Here is a 20772-nt window from a genome sequence, read left to right on the forward strand (position 1 = left end):
TTTCTGGCCATATGGCAGGGTCACTACCGGTGTCAGGTCCTACAAGCTGCGCCTCCCCCCTAGAAGTGCGCATGCGCAGTGTTACCCCGGGAATTGCCCGGTCTACGCCCTAAACTCCATTTACCCACTAAAGGAGGGCCCTTACTCTGCGCCGGTGGCGTCATGAGTCCACGCGCGCGGGGTGGCTACCAGCCTAAGGAAAGCGTGAACTACTCCTACCCGCGCTCCTTTGCCTATTACCTTGCCCCTGGAGTTGTGGGAGTGGCCCGCAGGCCCCTCCCCCTGGGCGGGAACCTCCATAGGATGATGCCCGCCCCCTCAGACCTCAAATATGTGCTCACCGATAATGACCTTACCGCATGCCCCATACCTAATAAATACGACGACCTATGGGAGAAAATTCTAAAGGACAGCTACACTGGCTAATAAATAACAGTATCAACGTATAACTAAAAGGGAAAAAGGCCTAACGACACATGGCATTAAAATACAATTCGCTTACACATGTTACACTCAATAACAGTACAATGTATAGCTACAAAGGGAAAAAAGGCCTAAAGACACATGGCTTCAAAATACAATTCACTTCACACATGTTTTGCTAAAAAAGGGGAAAAAATTCCTAAACAAACTTATCACAACATACACCAACAGATCCGTCTCTCCTGTGGACCGTACCTTCGAAATTTACCATTGAACCAGACATAAAACTACTCAAAACTTTGTTCCAAGGGATGGTGGGTGGGAAAACAAAGAGGCCCCGAACGCGGGGCACAACGTACAGCGGGGGAGCGTCCAGGGACAAGGGGGTCTCCTGGGCGCTCCCCACCTCTTATTCCCGAGGGGCCGGTTGGCCCCTCCTATCGCCCGTCCCCCCTGACCCGGAACCACTAATTTGGATCCGGGTCAGGACGGCCGCCGGCCAATCGGCGGTGGGCCGCACCCCCGGGGCACGCCCCCACCGCCGAATGACGAAAGGAAATAGGGGGGGGCGGCGGTCGCCGCGCCGCCATGCGTGCGGGGGGGCCGAGGGCCCCCCCTTTTCACATGGTCAGCGACTAGCTGCCGCCTCCCCCCCCAATCCGGCACCCAACACTCAGGAACGTGGACACGAGACGTCTTTACTTTTTGGAAGGCGGGCGCTAGTCGCCCGGCCGTATTTATTAAAGTATGAAATTAAAAAAGGTTTTTAATTGCATAATCAACAATGAAAACAAAAATCAGCAGGACATTTAGTTCACATTCTTATCAACAAGTTTGAGAGCCTGACCTTAACAAAACTCTAATACATGTTGTTCCTAACTTAGACTAAACATCCTAAACTTGATTTTTGTACATTTCTGGCCATATGGCAGGGTCACTACCGGTGTCAGGTCCTACAAGCTGCGCCTCCCCCCTAGAAGTGCGCATGCGCAGTGTTACCCCGGGAATTGCCCGGTCTACGCCCTAAACTCCATTTACCGACTAAAGGAGGGCCCTTACTCTGCGCCGGTGGCGTCATGAGTCCACGCGCGCGGGGTGGCTACCAGCCTAAGGAAAGCGTGAACTACTCCTACCCGCGCTCCTTTGCCTATTACCTTGCCCCTGGAGTTGTGGGAGTGGCCCGCAGGCCCCTCCCCCTGGGCGGGAACCTCCATAGGATGATGCCCGCCCCCTCAGACCTCAAATATGTGCTCACCGATAATGACCTTACCGCCACAGGCCAGCATTGTTAACCGACGATCTGGCCTCCCCCTTCTAACCCCTACTTATGGCAGCCTCCTACTCACAAATCCCTCTAGCCAAGCCCAGATATTGTCAGACCACAAGACATTCCCTTCCTGAGTTAAATGAACCCCGTCCCTCAAGTAATACTTGTCGCCCCAGATACACCCGTGAGGTATTGACTGTAACAGGGGGGATCGAAACAACCTATCCAACCGTGTGTTGATCCTCTTTACCGAGTGATTCAACGCCCTGACCGAATGTCCCCCCCGCCACTGTAGTCGAGGAATGAGTTGTGACCATACCAATGTGCAACCGGGGCAGGTCCTAGCCATCCAACCCGCCGTTGAAATAATCTCCTCAATCAGAATGCGTCTACCCAGTGTTGCCAAATCATTCTCCCCAAGGTGAAGTATCACCACTGCCGGTGGAGATTGTTGGCGTGCTAGAAGCCTCTGGAAAAATCCCCTAAACTCGTGAAGACACAACCCCCCTCTGCCAAAGAACGTGATGTCCAACCCTAGTTGTGCCGCCCTTCTCCTCTTGTCACCTGACATAAAGACACATTCTGCCCGCTTCACATATGAATGACCAACAATCCAGACATTGCTCTTCATTGTTTCCTGGTCGCCGCTCCGTGCTGATGAATGTTGCCGTTGCCCGACGACAGATTCCTCCCCTGCGTAACAGGTCTGAGAAACTGTAAGAGAGCGGAAAGAAACCAAGCGTGAGTGACATGTAATCATAGCATGTCAATCCGAACATAACGTTTATAGCATTCTGAAGACCACCTCCCAATTGTCTTCACTCTTTCCACTGGAAGGCCCCCTGCCACCGCCTCAGTTGCTGCCCCAATCCTGAAGGAATGAGAACCAAACTCTTTAGGGTCAAGACCTGCTTTCCCAACCCCCATCTCCAATACTTTCCTGAATTGATACCTGGTCAAGGGGCTCCCGTCAGCGTGACAGAGCAATGTCCTGACCGCTGAGCCTACCAAGAGTCCGAGAAATAATTCCACGTGCCTGACCGGGCAGCACGGGTTGGCGGGGGCCCGTTGCAGAACTATGGTGTGACCCCTAGCCTCCTGGTCTGTTTTAGACTTCTGGATAATCACCCACATGGTGTCCCCCCTTATCGTCACACTAGCCCTTTGCAAGCCGCCCAGTAGGTCCGACTTCGAACCTGCCACAAGTTCGCTAATTCTCAGCGCCCCATAGAATGCCAAAGAGAATGCCGCCCTAAAAAGAAGCACCTCCCACTCCGAGCTACAAACAGTCTCCAGCGTGCCCAGTAGAGCAGTCAGCCGGGCCAATCCAATAGGCTTTCTCTTATCCTTCTGGTGTCCCTGAATACGGCGCCATCCCCTTAAAGCCTTACGTATCATAAAGGTATTAGTGGGATCCCGGAAGCCCCTAGCTTGAGCGAAGAATGACACCGCTGCCCTATGTCTGTTTGCAGCTGCCACCGAGCGCCCCTCCCTATGCATCCATTCTAAATAGGCTGCAAAGCCATCTTCCTCCGCCCAAAGCGCTTCCCACTGTGGCCCCAAAAAGGAACAATAAGACAGAAACGCCCCTTCGTAAGCCGTCTTGGTCCTGGGGGCTAGGCTAGCGACCACGAGGTCCTGTAATCTGGGGCACCAATCCGCCAAAGTGCTGCTGGGAAGTGTGCTGGCGAGGGGTCTGCTGAGGGGAGATGCTCCCTGAAAACCTGCATTTTGAAGCGAGAGAGGGAGTCAGCTGCATTGTTTAGAACACCAGGGACATGTTTGGCCCTAAAATTAGCATTCAGTTTAAGGCACCGCAGAACAATTTCTTTGATCAGACGCAGTATGAAAGGACACCGCGCCCCCTGCTGGTTGATACATTCCACCACCGTCATGTTATCTGACCAAAACACCACTGATTGGTTACATAGGTGTTCGGGCCAGACCATCAGTGCCACCCATATTGGGAAGAGTTCAAGGAAGCCAATGTTGCTGGTCAGACCCCATGTTGTCCATTCTTCCGGCCACTGTTGGGCGACCCACCTGTTCCCTAGGATGGCGCCAAAGCCCACACTACCGGCCGCGTCAGTCCATAAGCCCAACTCCGCTGATGTTGTGAGCGGGCCGGGCCAGACCACCCTACCGTTAAAATCCTCCAGGAATGCCATCCAAATAAGCATATCCTGGCGAATTTCAGCCGATAGGCGAGTGCGGTGGTGCCTTTCCCTCAGCCCCCTCATCGCGTGGGCGATGGAGCGAGAGAAAGGGCGAGCCATGGGGATGATTCTCAGTGCAAAATTCAATTGCCCTACCACCTCCTGTAATTGCTGCAAAGTGACCTTCTCCTTCCGGAGGCATAACTGTAGCGATGTCTTGAATTTGCACACCTTGTCCTTAGGTAATCTAAAACATCCCTCCATTGAGTCAATCTCGATGCCAAGGAATTCTAAGCAGGTGGTCGGGCCCACAGTCTTCCCGGGCGCAAGAGGGACCCCAAAAGCCCGCATGAGCACGCAAAATTCCTGCAATGCCAGTGCGCACTCCTGAGATCCCGCCGTACCGAGGAAGAGGAAATCATCTAAATAATGCATGACCCCTTGATGGCCCGTCACTTGTCTCATGGCCCATTCAAGAAAGGAACTAAACATCTCAAAGTAGGCGCAAGAAATAGAACAACCCATAGGCATGCATTTGTCCATGTAGAACCTATCCCCAAAGGTGAAACCTAAAAGATGTTGGTCCGCCGGGTGGACTGGGAGGAGGCGAAAGGCTGATTCTATGTCTGATTTCGCCATCAGCGCCCCGGGTCCCGTGGCCTGCAATAAGTTAACAGCCTGATCAAAAGAGGCGTACTTAACACTACAGATACCCTCGTCAATGGCATCATTCAGTGACGTCCCCCTAGGTGCTGATAGGTTATGAATCAATCTGAATTGCCCCTTCTCTTTCTTGGGGACAACTCCCAGTGGGGAACACACAAAATTGGGTACTGGCACTTCAGAAAAAGGGGCCAGCTATCCTGCCTAATGAAAGCTCCTTGTCAATTTTGGCGGCCACAACAGCCGGATTGTGTTTGACTGACAATTGATTTCTACAGTGCGCACTGCCTGTGTATCCCCCGGCCGGGATCCTAAAACCTTTAGAAAAACCTTCTTGGAGCAGGGTGGCCGATGTGTGGTCTGGGTATCTGTTCAACCATGGAATCATTGCCGCCACATCCACTGGTGTGGGGGGGCCTGACCTGTTTGAATTATAATGGCCTTCCCCTACCCCTCTGACCTGTGTTACCTTGCTTGGACCTACAGGTAGTTTCTGGATGGGAGGGGTGCCCACAGGAGGAACATGCATGTCTAAACTTACACGCGGCCCTTGTGCAGGTGCGCCTATTAAAATCCCAGCACACCCCTTTTTTCTCTGGCCCACCTGCCCTAAACTTCCCAGGTACCTCACTCGTTTGGGGGGGCCGAAAGGGCTGCTGCGGTCTAGTGAACACCTTGCCCGCACCGAACTGAGGGGGAGGTGCAGTATCGGAGAACTGTTTGTGCCACGCCATGGAATCTACCGTGTCCCATGGCAATGATCTGTTGAATTCCAATGCCTTCCTGAAATTGACATCATAACCCTTCCATGCTTCCCCAGAATACTGTTGACTCCACCCCACAATCCTGCTTGAGTAGCATGCCAATGCTGCCTGTAAATCTGGAGGACGCTCCGCTTTAACCGCAGTGAATACAGCCCATGCTTGCATCCAGTTGTTGAGATTTTCCTCAACCCTAAATCTAGTACACTGCGCCCTCCATTCACTTGGGAGCATCCACTCCTTCAGTGCTTTTGCCTGGAGGAGCGTTGACTCGAAATTACCCACAGGGACAACAGGTACCACAGGGGTTATGCCCTGTGGTACCGACACAGCTGGCAGGGCGGGTGCCGGGTGTGGCACACCTGTACCCGGGATTGTGGGCACCGGTGGGGAAGCAGGCCCAGCGTCTACTGGTTGACCCGCAGGCACCGGTACCACGGGGGCAAGGGGTGTAGGCATAGGTATATGCGGGGGTGGCACGACTGCCGACGGCACGGAAGGTACCGGCCCTACTGGCCCTGGGGTGGGGGTTTCATCCCTGGGTCTCTTGGACTTAGACTTCGTAAGTGGGGTGATAAAATCCCCCCTTGGCACTGGTGCAACCCTCTTGCGGATAGGCCTACCCGATGGGCCTGGGGCGTCACCAAGACTCTCATTAAACCGTGCTTCCAGCTCATTTACTTTCCCTAGCTGCTGTTTCATTTCTTTCATGTCACGCATCATGGCCAGCATCATAGCCTCCATGTTGGGCCCCCTCTTTCCACCCCGTGGACCTGGCATGATGCTACCCCAAACAACTGCAGCCTACTCTCTCAATATCACGACAGGCCAACTCTGTGTACCTTTTTTGATGGAGGGTCACCAGGGGGCTTTCAGCACCATGCAACGGCGACCGCAACACTAGCGGCTTGTCCGCTTATGTAAGGGATGAGTAAACCTAATGTAGACCCACCCGGCGGCCACCAGGAGCGATGAATGCTAGCCCCCCGTACCCCTCTTACCGATCCGTCCCGTGTCCTCGCCGGTGATAATGGTCTGCGTTCACGCCCCACACCACGTTGCGTGCTGAATGTCCCCACGTCCTGTCTGCGAGTGACTTGTACCGATAATGTAGTAAAATAGCCTGGAATTGAGAAATGTATTAACACCGTGTACAGAAAGTAAGAGCAGATTAGGAGAGAACCTGGTTTTAATACAGAGGACTATTGGCCCCTCCTAATTAGACTCACTGCAGCTGTGCGCCACTAAAAAAACACACAATATGAGCAATATTCACACAAAATTACAATATTAATTAAATGATTTTAGGTAGTGTGCCTAAAAATACCTATTAAATTGAATTCTTATCAACAGTTGCCCCCTTTGGTACTTACTAACACAACCGGCATAAGCAGTTATAAAGAGCCAATCCACTGTTCTTTAACAATAAAATGAAAATGTCACAGATCTCTTTTAAGGGGAAACATCTCTTCAAGCACCAAATTACACTTTTCAGGCAATAATATAACGTATCTGCAAAGGGGGTCTCCCTTCCAGGGGCTGCCCTGGACGACCCTGCTTTACTTCCTTGACAGCGTATAATTTTAAAACGAAGGCCGTGGCCCTACCCCAGCACACTAGACCGAACCCCACTTCTCACCGAAACAGCTATTAATTCACTGCCTTTGATCAGGCGCCCGTTTTAAAGCGCTCCCGAAGGCGGGATACCACGCTTGTTTACTTCGTTCGCCGCCTCTACTTAGGCGCCCGTATTTGAACTGCCCCTGAAGGCGGGAAATTCTTTGCCCGTATTTAAACCGTCCCTGTAGGCGGGAAATTCCCTCGTACCGCCTGACAAAGAAGATTACACTCCCCTCGTTATTCTGCTGCCCAGGTCCGCAGCGCGAGCCTGCACTTACCGACAAACACCGGACCCTTCGTTTGGCTCACCGCTTACAGCCCTGGTGAAGCGCCGTTCCTTTGCGCTTATTACCGGCTTCCTCTAATGCCGACTTGTCCCCGTGCGACGCAGCTCCCTAGGCCGCTCGAGTTTACCGGCGCCGCCTCGGAAAAAACCACTCCGCCCGCACGCCTCCACTTCTCCACTGCTGGGCTCCGCTCCGTTCGTCCTCGACCTGAAAGATAAAAAGGAAAGATTACTAAAACAAAGAGGCCCCGAACGCGGGGCACAACGTACAGCGGGGGAGCGTCCAGGGACAAGGGGGTCTCCTGGGCGCTCCCCACCTCTTATTCCCGAGGGGCCGGTTGGCCCCTCCTATCGCCCGTCCCCCCTGACCCGGAACCACTAATTTGGATCCGGGTCAGGACGGCCGCCGGCCAATCGGCGGTGGGCCGCACCCCCGGGGCACGCCCCCACCGCCGAATGACGAAAGGAAATAGGGGGGGGCGGCGGTCGCCGCGCCGCCATGCGTGCGGGGGGGCCGAGGGCCCCCCCTTTTCAAATTCCACCAGCCGCCACTGCTCCCGACTCTCAGAAACTCGCTGGGAACACCGTCTGTTCAGGTCTGAGCCCGCATGGCTGCGGCTCCTCTGCTGGTGCCGGCATCGACCGCTCCGCAAGAACCTCTGGATTGGCTACTATCGCACTTAGCACGAAGCCGCCGAGGGATGTAAGAGGCTCACCTTATCGAGCACCCAGACCGGGCCTCGAGGCAGGCGCCATCTTCTCCAGCCGCGCCCTCTGCCAACCACCTCTGTTCCTCTGGTGAACCAGGACAGCATGGCACTCGTCATCTTCTACTCAAGGTAACTGCCGACTTCAGGATAGTATGCAGTGTGTTTAGTGAGCAGAGGATGCAGGATTACCGGACAGATCTGTGTTGGGCAGCCGGAGCTCCACCCTCTGCGGCCACTCCACCATGTTGCTGGCCACGCCCCCCCGAAATTACGAATACATTTTAATCAAATTAAAGCTTCTATTAATAGAAAACGAGTTTAGCAGCAATCCCTGAGTATATGCTTCTTAATTCTGCTTTAGAAAACAACTTTCAGCATGCAGACCCACCCCTAGCCTTGAAATCCAGCAATAGTGTGCAGGGTGGAAGTACCTAGAGGGGTTGCATCTTATTATGGGTCCCATTAGCGCAATATTAATGTTGGAACCCATAGTACTCAGGCCCAGATTGGCCCAACAAAAAAAGGAATAGCAAGCAGCGGACAGACACTAATTAAGATACATCAATCTGTACTTGGTCCATGCTCCACCCAAAGAAAGGGAAGTGATGCAGGAAGTAAGGCCTAGCACACGCTGCCAAGTTAAAAGACAGTAAAGAAGCGTGATAATGATGCCAACGAATGGTAAGTAATGGGTGGGCTTAAAGCACCTTTTTAGAGGTTTTTTTTGTTTGAGACTCAATAGATCGTCACAAGTGACCATGCATGCGCGTTGTCTGCAGGCGTGACCTAAAAACTGATGCCCCTTCAGTGGACAACAGGCTTCTTTTTCTTCACTCTGGATATATACTCTGGATATTAGTTATTTTTAACTTATTTTGAAGGAGAGTTTTGATTGCTTACCATTTCTGTCCAGAATAATATACATCCGATCTTCCGTCAGTACACGGTCCCTTGTGAAAAAACGCGAAGAAACAGAAAGCCTTATTAAAAACGATATTCCATACTAAGTCCCAATCACCGTCCGATGCTTGCTCATTTTATCCTGATCTCACTCCCTACTCCCCTTGCTAATTGTTAGCAATATTTTTTCTGCTCCTCTATCTATGGCTGGATATTTACTCTGTGCTTATTCAGAGATACTTAAAACAAAGTGGATAGCGGGCACAGGAGACATTTGGGTATTGAGTATAGATTCTTTTGTTGATGGGCTAAGGTTTAGCCAAAGACCTTCCTAAGCCTTCTATTGTTTTGGGCAGGCATGTCTCATGCTTATTTTTAAGGGCACTTAAATGCTTTTTTTTTTCAACTTCTGACCTAGATCATCTATGACAATTCTTGTGAGCAAGCTCTGATGACGCAGCAGGCTTCCCATGCTTACACTTTCAATCGTGCTCTTGCATCCTTCTTCTGTTGCTGGTAACAATAGATTCTATTTCATTGGAGACACAGCTTATTTTTCTGGGCTCACCATAGAGACCTAGCTAAAGGTGTCCAGAGATGCCTATATTTCAGTTCTCTTTAAATGCATTTGATATTCTATCGGCTGTGCTTCTCCATTCACCTTGGATATGCGTTTTCTGCTTCTGAGGCAGAGCAGCAGAGACAGCATTTATGGCAGCCGCTTCATCTTCAGCCTCTCAAATCGGAAGAAATGTGTAACCCATCTGTCTGTGCAGTTATCTGTATTTTTGTTCCTCAAAATATAGACGCTGCATTACTTTCGCCAGTTAAGGTGAGTCAATGAATGTTTGAACACACTTCTTTTCGGGTAGGAAATTGTCAAGCCCTCTTCTCCTTTAGAGATGATAAGTTCAAGGCTGTACTTATACATTCGCCAATCAATCTAGCAACTCATCCATGCACAAACTCACTCATCCATCCCCTATGCAATCACACTTTCACCCAGCTCTTAAATTCATCTGCATTCACAATAAAATCGTCAAACCTATTGGTGATGTCAATACTTGTTACATACATTCCCACAACTAATTAGAAAATACAGACAGGCAGAGAGACAAAATAATGCCCTGCCACATTCATTAATAACCACATTTTCTTTTTGTACAATAGAAATTGATATAAAACCCACGATGTGCACTGCATGAAGCTGACATAGTGCATACGTTCGCATTTTGTAATGTTTTGCAAGATCTGATCACTGATATATCAGATTTTTTTTATCGGAAGTGCTGAGAATAGTAATATCAGTAGAAGAAACAATGTTAGGCACGGCAGGAACAAGCAGAGTAGGGAATGTACAGGGATTGATTTTTGTGGCTATGGCTGTCCTAAGGATTTGTTTCGCATCGGCTTGGCAAGACCCAATCCCACTGGCTTTTCAACAATGGCAGGCCTGATTGTTGGCAATTTGTAGCCTAGAGGGAGCCATAGATAAAAGAAAAGGGCGTTGTAATGGTAAAAGGGGCTTGGATATTTGGGATCCTTTGATAGAGTGGATGCAAAGGCATAACAGGACTAGGTACGACTACACTTGCTCTCTTATAGTACTGCAACCTAAAGGAAGATACCCACAATATTATCTGACGATAAGCAAGTGTTATATTATTGTATTGGCTGCTATTTGTTACTACTGCAGCAGATGAATTATGTACTGTTGGTCTTTTTTTTAGCTGTCTGAGAGGGGTGGGGGAGGGAGGGAAGGTAGGGTGGTGTTGTATGGTAAACAAAACAATAAAAGATTATTTAAAAAAAATAAGAAATTGGGGTCAAACGTTTACCTCAATATTCAAAGTCTCCCTAGTTGCACTATTCTGTGAAAACGGGGCGTTTTTATTGAATTACGTTCATGCATGTAATAGATACATCGTTCCGAGGGCTGATCGTGTAGAAGTCTTAGGCACCTCTCTGCATGGAAACATCCCAGGAGAAGTACTGGAGGCCATTCCTACTAAGGCGGAAGGTTTGAGAATGCACATACATCTGCCTGAAGATACTATTTAATAAATCATGACATAACAATTGTACATTGAGTAGTGGCGCTAAATGAGCGTACAGTGGAGTGAGGTGAGCGTCTCAGAAAAAGATGGAAATTGAGTCAGGGGGGATATATTAATGCAGGGTAGTCAGAACCGTGAATTAGGAGGAATCAATCAATCAATCAATCATAGCATTTGTAAAGCGCGCTACTCACCCGTGAGGGTCTCAAGGCGCTGGGGGGGGGGGTGCTGCTACAGGTCTTGAGGTGTCTCCTGAAGGTGAGGTGGTCCTGGGTCAGTCGAAGTTGAACGGGGAGGGAGTTCCAGGTCTTGGCGGCCAGGTAGGAGAACAATCTTCCTCCGGTGGTGGTTCCCCGAATCCGTGGGATGGTGGCGAGGGCGAGGCTGGCGGAGCAGAGCTGGCGGGACGGAGTGTAGAACGCGAGGCGTCTGTTGAGGTAGTCGGGGCCTATGTCGTGGAGAGCCTTGTGTGCGTGGGTGAGGAGCCTGAATATGATTCTCTTGCTGACTGGAAGCCAGTGCAAGTCTCTGAGGTGGGCGGATATGTGACTGTGGCGAGGAATGTCGAGGATGAGGCGAGCGGAGGCGTTCTGTATGCGCTGGAGTCTTCTCTGAAGTTTTCCTGGGGTTCCTGGGTAGAGGGCGTTCCCGAGGTCCAACCGGCTGGTGACGAGGGCTTGGGTGACCGTTCTTCTTGTTTTGCTGGGGATCTATTTGAATATCTTTCGGAGCATGCGCAGGGTGTTGAAGCATGAGGATGAGATGGCGTTGACTTGTTTGGACAGTGTGAGAGTGGAGTTCAAGATGAATCCCAGGTTGCGTGCATGGTCCATTGCTGTCGGTGCGGTACCCAGTGCGGTGGGCCACCAGGAGTCGTTCCAGGCAGATGGGGATGGTCCCAGGATGAGGACTTCCGTCTTGTCCGAGTTCAGTTTCAGGCGGCTGAGCTTCATCCAGTTTGCGACGTCCCTCATTCCTTCCTTGCGGTTGGTCTTGGTGGTTGCTAGGTCTTTGGTGAGGGAGAGGATCAGCTGGGTGTCGTTGGCGTAGGGGATGATGTTGAGGTTGTGTGCGCGGACGATGGCGGCGAGGGGGCTCTTGTAGACATTGAAGAGAGTCGGGCTGAGCGAGGAGCCTTGGGGTACACCGCAGATGATCTCGGTGGACGCGGAGTGGAAGGGAGGTAGGTGGACTCTCTGGGTTCTGCCGGAGGGGAATGATGTGATCCAGTCCAGGGCTCCTCCTTGGATCCCTGTGTTGTGGAGGCAAGATCTTAGGGTGCAGTGGCAGACGGTGTCGAAGGCGGCTGAGAGGTCAAGGAGTATGAGGGCGGCTGTTTCCCCGTTGTCGAGCAGGGTCCTGATGTCGTCGGTGGCTGCGATGAGGGCGGTCTCGGTGCTGTGGTTGTCGCAGAATCTGGACTGGGTCGAGGGAGCCATTTGCCTCGAGGAAGGCGGTCAGCTGTTTGTTGACAGTCTTCTCGATGACTTTCGCAGAGAAGGGAAGAAGGGAGATGGGCCGAAGTTCTTGAGGTCTTTAGGGTCCGCTGTGGGTTTCTTCAGTAGAGCGTTGATCTCTGCATGTTTCCAGCTCTCTGGGAAGGTGGCGGTCGAGAAGGAGTTGTTGAAGATGTTCCAGAGGTGGGGTGCGATGACGGCGTCTGCTTTGTTGGTGGGGGCATAGATCGGACGGTGAGCCGGAGTGGATGGTGTTCATGACGTGGGTGGTGTCTTCAGTGCTGATGGGGTTCCAGGTGTTGAGGGTGGCGGTGGGGGGTGATGGTTCTATGGCTGATGGCAGCGTCTAGGCGCCGAAGCTGTCGTGAATGTCAGCGATCTTGCGGTGAAAGAAGGTGGCGGGGGCGTCGCAGAGGTCTTGTGATGGTGGGATGTCATTGGAGTTGGCGCTGCGGTTGGAGAGTTCTTTGACGATGCTGAAGAGTTCCTTGCTGTTGTGTACGTTGTTGTCTAGGCGCTCCTTGAAAGAAGTCCTCTTGGTGGTGCGGATCAGTTGGTGGAGTATGCGGGTGGTGTTCTTGAGAGCTGCATGGTTTTCTGCCGTCTGTTCGCGGCGCCAGTTCTTCTCGAGGGTTCGGCAGGATTTCTTAGAGTCCTTGAGTTCGTCGGTGAATGGAGCATTGGAGGGTGCCGTAAGCCAAGTGGGGCGATTGTCACAAAATGGCAGCCTGGGTTCAAGAGAGTGAAAGGTGGAGCTATGATGTGATGAAGCAGTCTGGGTTTCGGAATTAAAGATGCAAGTCAATGCAGTGAATAGTGAGGAGAGTGAAGGTGGCATCCCGAGAATGGGATCTGGAAAATGGAGCTTGGCATTCAGCGGATGGAATTAGGAGGAAGGATGGAGTGAAATCAGTAGATTAGATCATGTAAAATCTGACATGAAGTCTGAAATACAAGCTTAGTAGAATGCTGTCATAAATGTGACTGAGCAATCACAATAAAATAGTATGGAGTGATCAGAATTGAGCTTACGGGCCTGGTGCTAGTGGAGTTGATAAAAGGGAATAGGGTCTGGGATAAGGATTGGGAATTTTACTAAATGAAGCAGATTCAGTTGAGGGTTCAATTGAGACAGTGTTGAGTGTTGAGAGTGAAGTCAGAAGCCAACAGAGGCATAACTTTGGCATAAGCTGAACTATAATGTAAGGTGCCCATTTATGAAAGCTGGACCATGAGAAGAAGCAATGTGTGAAGTGAAGTGGAGAGTGATGGAGACCATAATATTTCAAGTTGTGGTTTAATATAGACTATTGAGATTTGCAGGGTTGGAAGGAGTTTGGAGCATGGATCATGGAATTTTTTGACATATTATGCAATATTGATGGAGCCCGGGTCCATTCAAACATTTATCTATAGATTGATGACCTTTAAAGCAACTTGAGAGGTAAAGAGAGAAAACTATCACTTGTTAATGTCTCAAAACAATCTAACCAATGTGGTCACACAATACCTCAATCAACAACTTAATATGAATTTAATTGTACATTTAGGAACAAATCAATATAGACCAATGTCAATATGATCATATAGAAATACGGAAAGACCAAGGTAAGTCCAAATCTTCTGAGGAGATTTACCCTACATAATACAAATCAGACAACTAACACTACGATGAGGATACAGACGATCGGGAAAAAGAATTGAATATTAAATTGCATCAGATGATTTTCCAAAGTAAGCATGAGGAAGCTATCTCTCCCTCCAGTACCTTAAAAAGGGAACCCTAAGCTAAGAAACATTTGGTAAAAGTGAAATCAGAAAGGTGTCAGCTCTTGAAGTCTTCAGTAGAAGGCACTCCAACAATGAGTCAGGTAACATAAAGCCACACAAGCAGAAGTATAGATCTGCTCTCCATGAAATCCTAAAATGATTCCTCTGTCCCTCACTAGGTTGAGCATAAAATATAAATTTCATTCTGGGTATAAAATCCCACGTAGCCCTTGTTAATGGATTTCCATGGCTCTGGCACAACTGGATACTTCCACCACCTTTCCTACATCGATAAGTTGCAACTTTGTTTGTCCTTGGTCATTCCTCTCCTCTCCCATCAGCACTGGCCTCCTTGCTCATTACCGTGCTTCTCCTTGCCAAATTCATCTTCCCATAACTTGCTGTCTAATGAAAACAAAATCCCTTTATGCTAACTAATGAGGCCTTCTCTGTTCCAGCAGTGGAAACAAAATACAAGACAATGCATTCTGCATTGAAAGTTAAATACGAATGTCATGTGTTAGATTTTAACGTGAGCATGAATGTCATGTGTTAGACTTTAACGTGAGCATGAACTATACTATTTCTCGAGGCCTACACTAGTCAAGTTTAACAGTGTACCAGGTTACAGATATTGTGCACATTTCAACACACACAATAAATGCAGCTTCCTAATCCCTTTATAAATTGTAAACAATTACGAAGATATCTTTCTAAATGCACCTGCATGAAAATAATTCTGGTTACACGTCTAAATGTTAAAAATGTGTTTACACATTCACATTTTAATTTTTTTGCCTCAAAATGGGACACATTTTGTTAACTTCTCCTGTCACCTTAACATTTGAATATTACATAGACCTTTATTAAGCATGTTATGTACACAAACCCTTCATATGGAGTACTTTAAATATGCCATACTCCACTCTCCTTATTAACATTAATCACACAGAATGAATTTGAGTGCTGAGTACTCATTATTATGATACACTCCTATGGTATGTAAAATGGTATCATGATTGCACTTCTCCAATTGGGAACTGGTGTGACTTGCAATGTACTACTACAGTATGTAATGTGCAGTATGGAGATGTCTTAGGTGAGTTTGGGGTGTGGAGAAATTTAGAGTGGAGTGTTGTGGCCTGTGGAGCTTGTGGAGAGTGCTGGATTATGTTTGATTGTGTTTGACTATGACGTGAGAAGAAGTGTGAAAGCTGTTAACATATGGACTTTTGTATGGTGTGTAGCTAAATGTCTAGTTTGGTAGAATGTATGGTACTAGGGGATGTACGTTGTTACAACGCATGCTTTTACTACGCATGCCTTTACAACGCAGGTTTTTCAACGCAAGTCGTAACAACGACTTGCGTTGGGGGGTGCTGGATAGTGAATAGTTTAATTTACTATTCCAACTCCAGTCCCCGTGGATAGTAGGGAAGGTGTTGGATAGTAAATTAAACTGTTACCTATCCTAGAGCGCCCCCCAGCGCAATTTGTTGTAATGACTTGCGTTGAAAAACCTGCGCTGTAATGGCACTGCGTGGTAAAAGTTGCGTCGTAAAGGATGTTTCCCGGTACTAGGGGGTGTAGAGGGGTGGGCAGTTTATTGGAGGGTGGAAAAGGGAGGAGGCGGAGTATGGAGAATACATGAAGAGGTCAGGTGCATCTGCACCTATTGGAAATATGCTTTTGGGGTCTAAATGCTAGGGAGGTCTATGAAGTAGACTAATATTTAGCTGATATTATCCAACCTATAAAAATGCCCACTCCTTCAATATTTTTGTAGCATGCTGTGGTCGCTCATTTTGTATACTGCAGTGAGAAGCATTAGAGGCAGCGCTTTGTGATCTTCAACATGCTTGATGAGGAGAATGTATCTATTGGTTGCCTCTCTGGATTTATTCCTTCCTATGATATTACGCCTAATGTTCACCTGAAAGTGGATTAAACTGTTTTGCAATGTCATGTTAATACCAATTTTGACGAATTTGTTGGTACATGGGGGATTTGATAGTGGGTTGCAATTGGCTAGGACAAGAACCAGGTTGTCAAAGTCCCACTTCACGCTGCAGAAAACTCTCCCCCAGATGTGGGAGGTTTGTCAATAAGATTAGCATGGTAAGGGATAAGTATATTTCATTAATACATGAAGCTTGATGAGGTTTTATGAGTAAGTTAAAGACTTATATATTTATGTTTTTCATATTTCATTTGTTTTTATGTGTTTGAAGGTACTTGGATAATATTCTATGAGCAGCTGCAATATAAGGGGAGAAGTCTGGGTATTATGTTATCGTCTCATATATTATGTTTGTTTAGAAGAAAGGCAATTATTTATGGCAATGTTGTGTGCTCTGTGTTGGGGTGTCTTCCAAATTTTCCAGAATTGTCTCTTTGCCCAAAAATGTACCATGTGTGTTGTTTCATTCACACAATTAACTCTTTTTGACCTTGTAAAAACGCTGTAGTAAACTAGTATGTGACTTATGCATTGTGTCTTATGTGCCACGCTGAAGGATTGCTGCTGTTAGTGTTCTATGTTTCCACCCATCATTTTCAGATTTGTAAGCCTGACATACACAATGTTTTTGTTTTTTGCCATTTTTTAAAAATGTACTGCAATGGAACAGGTTGCTAATTGTGGGTACACTGAGCAGCTGTCATGTTTAGGAGTTGGAAAGTTATTGAGGAGGGCTCCAACTACTGCTGTGGCAGTATTGCTAAATCAAATGATGTGACAGTGTGTGTGGGGATTAGGGCCTTACTTAGAGTTTGTTAGATGTGGGACAGCTGTTAAAAAGCAACAGATGTCCCCATCGTTCTATTTAGAGTACATAGGGATCCCATACACTCTAAGTAGGGCAGAAGGGAAATCCACCACCTTTTAGAAATTGTTCAACATCTGCCAGATTCTAAATAAAGCTCTATGTCTAATGTGTGACCTGATCATGAGACTTTTCCAATTTGTTGCGACCTAAGTCTTTGTTAGTTAATTAAATAACCATTTGCCTGTTCGTTTAGAGTGTTCTCACCGAAATATCATATAAGTTGCAATTTCTCACCTACTAAATATATCAGGTATGTTAGAAAATGGAGAAATCCAGAGCTGTCAGTACGATCGAGAGTAACCACTCTGAACTAAGGGGGCAGGGTTGTAGGAGTAGAGTGTCTATGTAGTACAGATAATTACATGAATTTAAGGGTTGTGGTATTAGATCGTAAATCCATAACTGGTCAACACAGTGATACACATTGCCACAATGCAAGCAATCTGCGACCACACAACCAAAATATGGTCTGCTTTTTGGGTGTGGTATGACCTGCTTTTCGAGAACAGAAGATGTTGTAAATGGTTTTCTATGCAATTTGATAGAAGCATAAATAGATCGTTCAACCCAAAATACATAACTTTCAAAACGACAATATGAAACAGAAGACAATCGAACATTATTTCAATTAATACATTGCAAGATTTTGCTTTATCATCATTTTGTAGCCAAGTAAAATGACATGTTTGAACAATTACTGGAATGGTCAGGAGACAGGTACCCACGTAACGGGAGTAATTGGAACATTTATACATCGTTGGTAGAAATCAGAAGGGAATATGAACAGATAGAGCTATCTGGATGATAATATAATGAGATGTTAGCCGAAGAGGGATTTTAAAAAGATAGTGCCTATAAACTCTGCAGGGCCATCGAACAATGTGACCTTCTGCACCTGTACTGAGTGACACACTGCTACTTAGTAAGTGAATTGCATCAATATATTCTGTGTTACAATAGGCCGATAGCTCTGCAGCATTGTAACTTGGGGCCTGATATAGATCTTGGCGGACGGGTTACTCCGTCACAAAAGTGATGAATATCTCCTCCGCCGAAAAATAAATCCTCTAGGACATTATAGGATTTTTATCAGCCATGGTCCGTGCAGGTAACAGCGGTGGGTCCACCTTGGGGGGGATTCTGACGGATGATGATGAGGGAAAATTACTGATTTATTTCCTTTTTCCTCTACATAATCCCTCGACATCCCCCTCACCCGGCCCCACCGCTGTTACCTGCACGGACCGTGGCTGATTTTTATATTTCGGCAGACGGGATATCCGTCACCATTGTGATGGAGTGACCCGCCTGCCAAGATCTAAATCAGGCTCTTAATGAGTACTTGACACAGAATGAGTGCTCCGTGGGTGACCAAAGAGGGAATAGGCCCTCCTTATGATTAATCGCTAACTGCAGGCTGGCACAACCAGAGCTACCTTAGGCGAGCATGTGGACACACCATTTGTGACCTTAAATGAATATTACAACCGTGAGATCCTGTTCTCAGTGCCAGGACCACATTTTATTGTGGCAGTGGTTCTGTTTTAGACTGAAGCATTGAAAACCTCCCAGCAGACAGTGGCAGCAAGTTAGGCTAAACCCAAATACCAAGTCTTGAATTTTAGAGTAGGGAGCAACAGGTAGCAAAGACTGGGAGCATAGTTTACCTACATGAGGCGAGGTCAAGAGACAGCCAATCACTTCAGTTGAAAGTAAAGTTCTATCTTCAACCATGGTCCAATTAGCTTAGCATCCTTATGAGTTTGTGAAACTAATACCTATTTTATTGGGTAATGACTATTGGTCCAAACTAAAGTGCTTAGGCACTTTCAGCAAGGAAAGAAGAACTGTACAAATAAATGGCAATACACTGAAATAAAAATCGACAGTCACAACTGAAACAATAGCAACTTTTAAGAAAGTGCTTGATGGCTCCCATTTAGTTTTGCATTGGTAAAGGGTACCATGCCACTGGAGTTAAGCCAACCTGGCTGGTGAGGGGTGATGCCCCGAAACCGGTTCCAGGATGCTTGTTTCCAGTCCAGGAAGGAACTGGCCGGTCGGTTCGGGCTGGGCTGTTCCCATGGGCAGCAGGGTCAAGACTGATTTGGATATGGCTGGGTCTGAACAGGAATGGCAGGGCGAGCAAAAAAACAATGGATTTGGCCTAGATCTCTGCCCTGGGGGAGAATGTTTGACATCGTTCATTCTGTCTTATCATTTGTTCATGTTGCATTGGTAAGCAGTATAGCAATGCAAAAAATGTATATGTATGCACTGTAAAAGCAGCTAACTGTTCTGAAAAGTAAACTCATTTATGTAATTATGTCCCGTCATGTTTATATTTTTATTCAAATGATTCTGCGGTGTGTATGTTTTCCCTGACAAAACCCGATCATGTGCCTTTGAGAAGACTATGTCATACAAAAACATGTTAGCAGCTACATACATTGATTTCAGGTTATGATGTGTCGCTTGTTCAGACTTTTTACAGGAACCCTGTGGAAAAGAATATATATTAAATCATTTTCATTTTCTCCACTCTTTTGTGTTCAGGTACATCCGTTGTCGACACTTCTGGACATAAAGCACAGGGTTCATCAAGCTTGTAAGTAGACAAAGGACTAGTTTCAGTTTTCCTTTTCTCTCTCTTGAGTCAAAGTCTCATGAAGTAAAATAAATCTAGGTCCCAAAACTGAATGCTGATGCCCACCACATGCAACTAACTCCTGGCAGAAATGCCCCCTCACCCCCACACTAATTTCACAGTAGAAACATTTTTGAATTAGTTAGGTAAAATAAACAAAGTTCACTTTAAGAAAAATATTATTTATGTTTCAACATTAACAACCATTTAGGTCATTATCAAGCATAACACAGTGGGCCCCATGTCGTGACACAACAGCTCTTCTTACACATAGCTTCGCAAGTTTCGTTTTTTTATTACAGTATGAACCTTTTATCGAAAGACACGTTATTTCTGAATTTGTTTCATCTTTACATTCTATTGACTTAAGCGGAATTGCACTTCATCATATTTGAGTTGTGCTGCAGAAAGTAATTTATATTTCCCACGGTTGTCTGGGAAAGTGATAATGCTCTGGTCCTACGGAAACAGTTGAGGCATCATTACTTAAAGACCTGAGAGAAATTTCATATTAAATTCATACTGTGCTGGCCCATGCGTTATTGAAAGCCTGTTCAGTTTAAGCCAACTTTTCATAGAAATCCTTTGTAAGAAAAAACTCATCAACCTCTTGGAACCAACGGTTTTGTGCTGGTGCAAAGTGTTGGAAGGCGTACCATGAAATTTACTGTTCATCGTGAAAGACGTTTTGTGCTGGAAAGGTCCCCCTTCCTTAACTCAAAAACACATTGGGGCATATGTACAAGCCACTGGTGTAACGAAAAGTGAGGGGGCCTCCCTGCACGGTACTTAGGGGGCCCCCTCCGGGCTCAATCAGGAGCTCTCCCGGCCAGAGTTCAGTGCCGAGGGGGCCCCTTGGAGCTAGGGGTCCCCCCGCACCGCGTGGGCTGCGGGGGCCTGTGTTGCGCCCCTGGTACAAGCCCCTATCACCAAGGGAACGTTACTTTTTGTGTTTTTCCCGTGGCATGGCGCTAGGGGCCTTGCCTTATGTACAAGGCAGCGTTAAGCCACGTTTAGTGGCTTAACGCTTCCCTGTACATCAGGCATACTTTCACGTTATGTTTAGCATGAAAGGGGCCTGCAGTGGGTGTTGTGGTGGACGTTCCTCCACAATACCTATTGTATTTGACGCTGCCCCATATGTTCAAGGGTGGCGTACATAGGAGGCTGCGCCTAAATTCAAACCAGGAAAATCCTGGTCTTAAGTTGGTGAAACGAGGAGAAATG

At 47.5% G+C, this 20772-nt stretch overlaps 1 protein-coding gene across 3 annotated transcripts in view; it reads left to right on the plus strand.

Moving 5' to 3' along the window:
• Nucleotides 1-20772, plus strand: part of TECRL (trans-2,3-enoyl-CoA reductase like) — a 769360-nt gene that overhangs the window by 168372 nt on the left and 580216 nt on the right. For all 3 annotated transcript variants that reach the window (XM_078677590.1, XM_078677589.1, XM_078677588.1), the window contains exon 2: nucleotides 19455-19506. In XM_078677590.1, the coding sequence (XP_078533716.1) occupies nucleotides 19455-19506 (52 nt within the window). The remainder of the gene's footprint in view (nucleotides 1-19454; nucleotides 19507-20772) is intronic.

The sequence above is a fragment of the Lissotriton helveticus genome, chromosome 2_1, assembly GCF_964261635.1.
Source record: "Lissotriton helveticus chromosome 2_1, aLisHel1.1, whole genome shotgun sequence".
In the NCBI taxonomy this organism is placed as follows: Eukaryota; Metazoa; Chordata; class Amphibia; order Caudata; family Salamandridae; genus Lissotriton; species Lissotriton helveticus.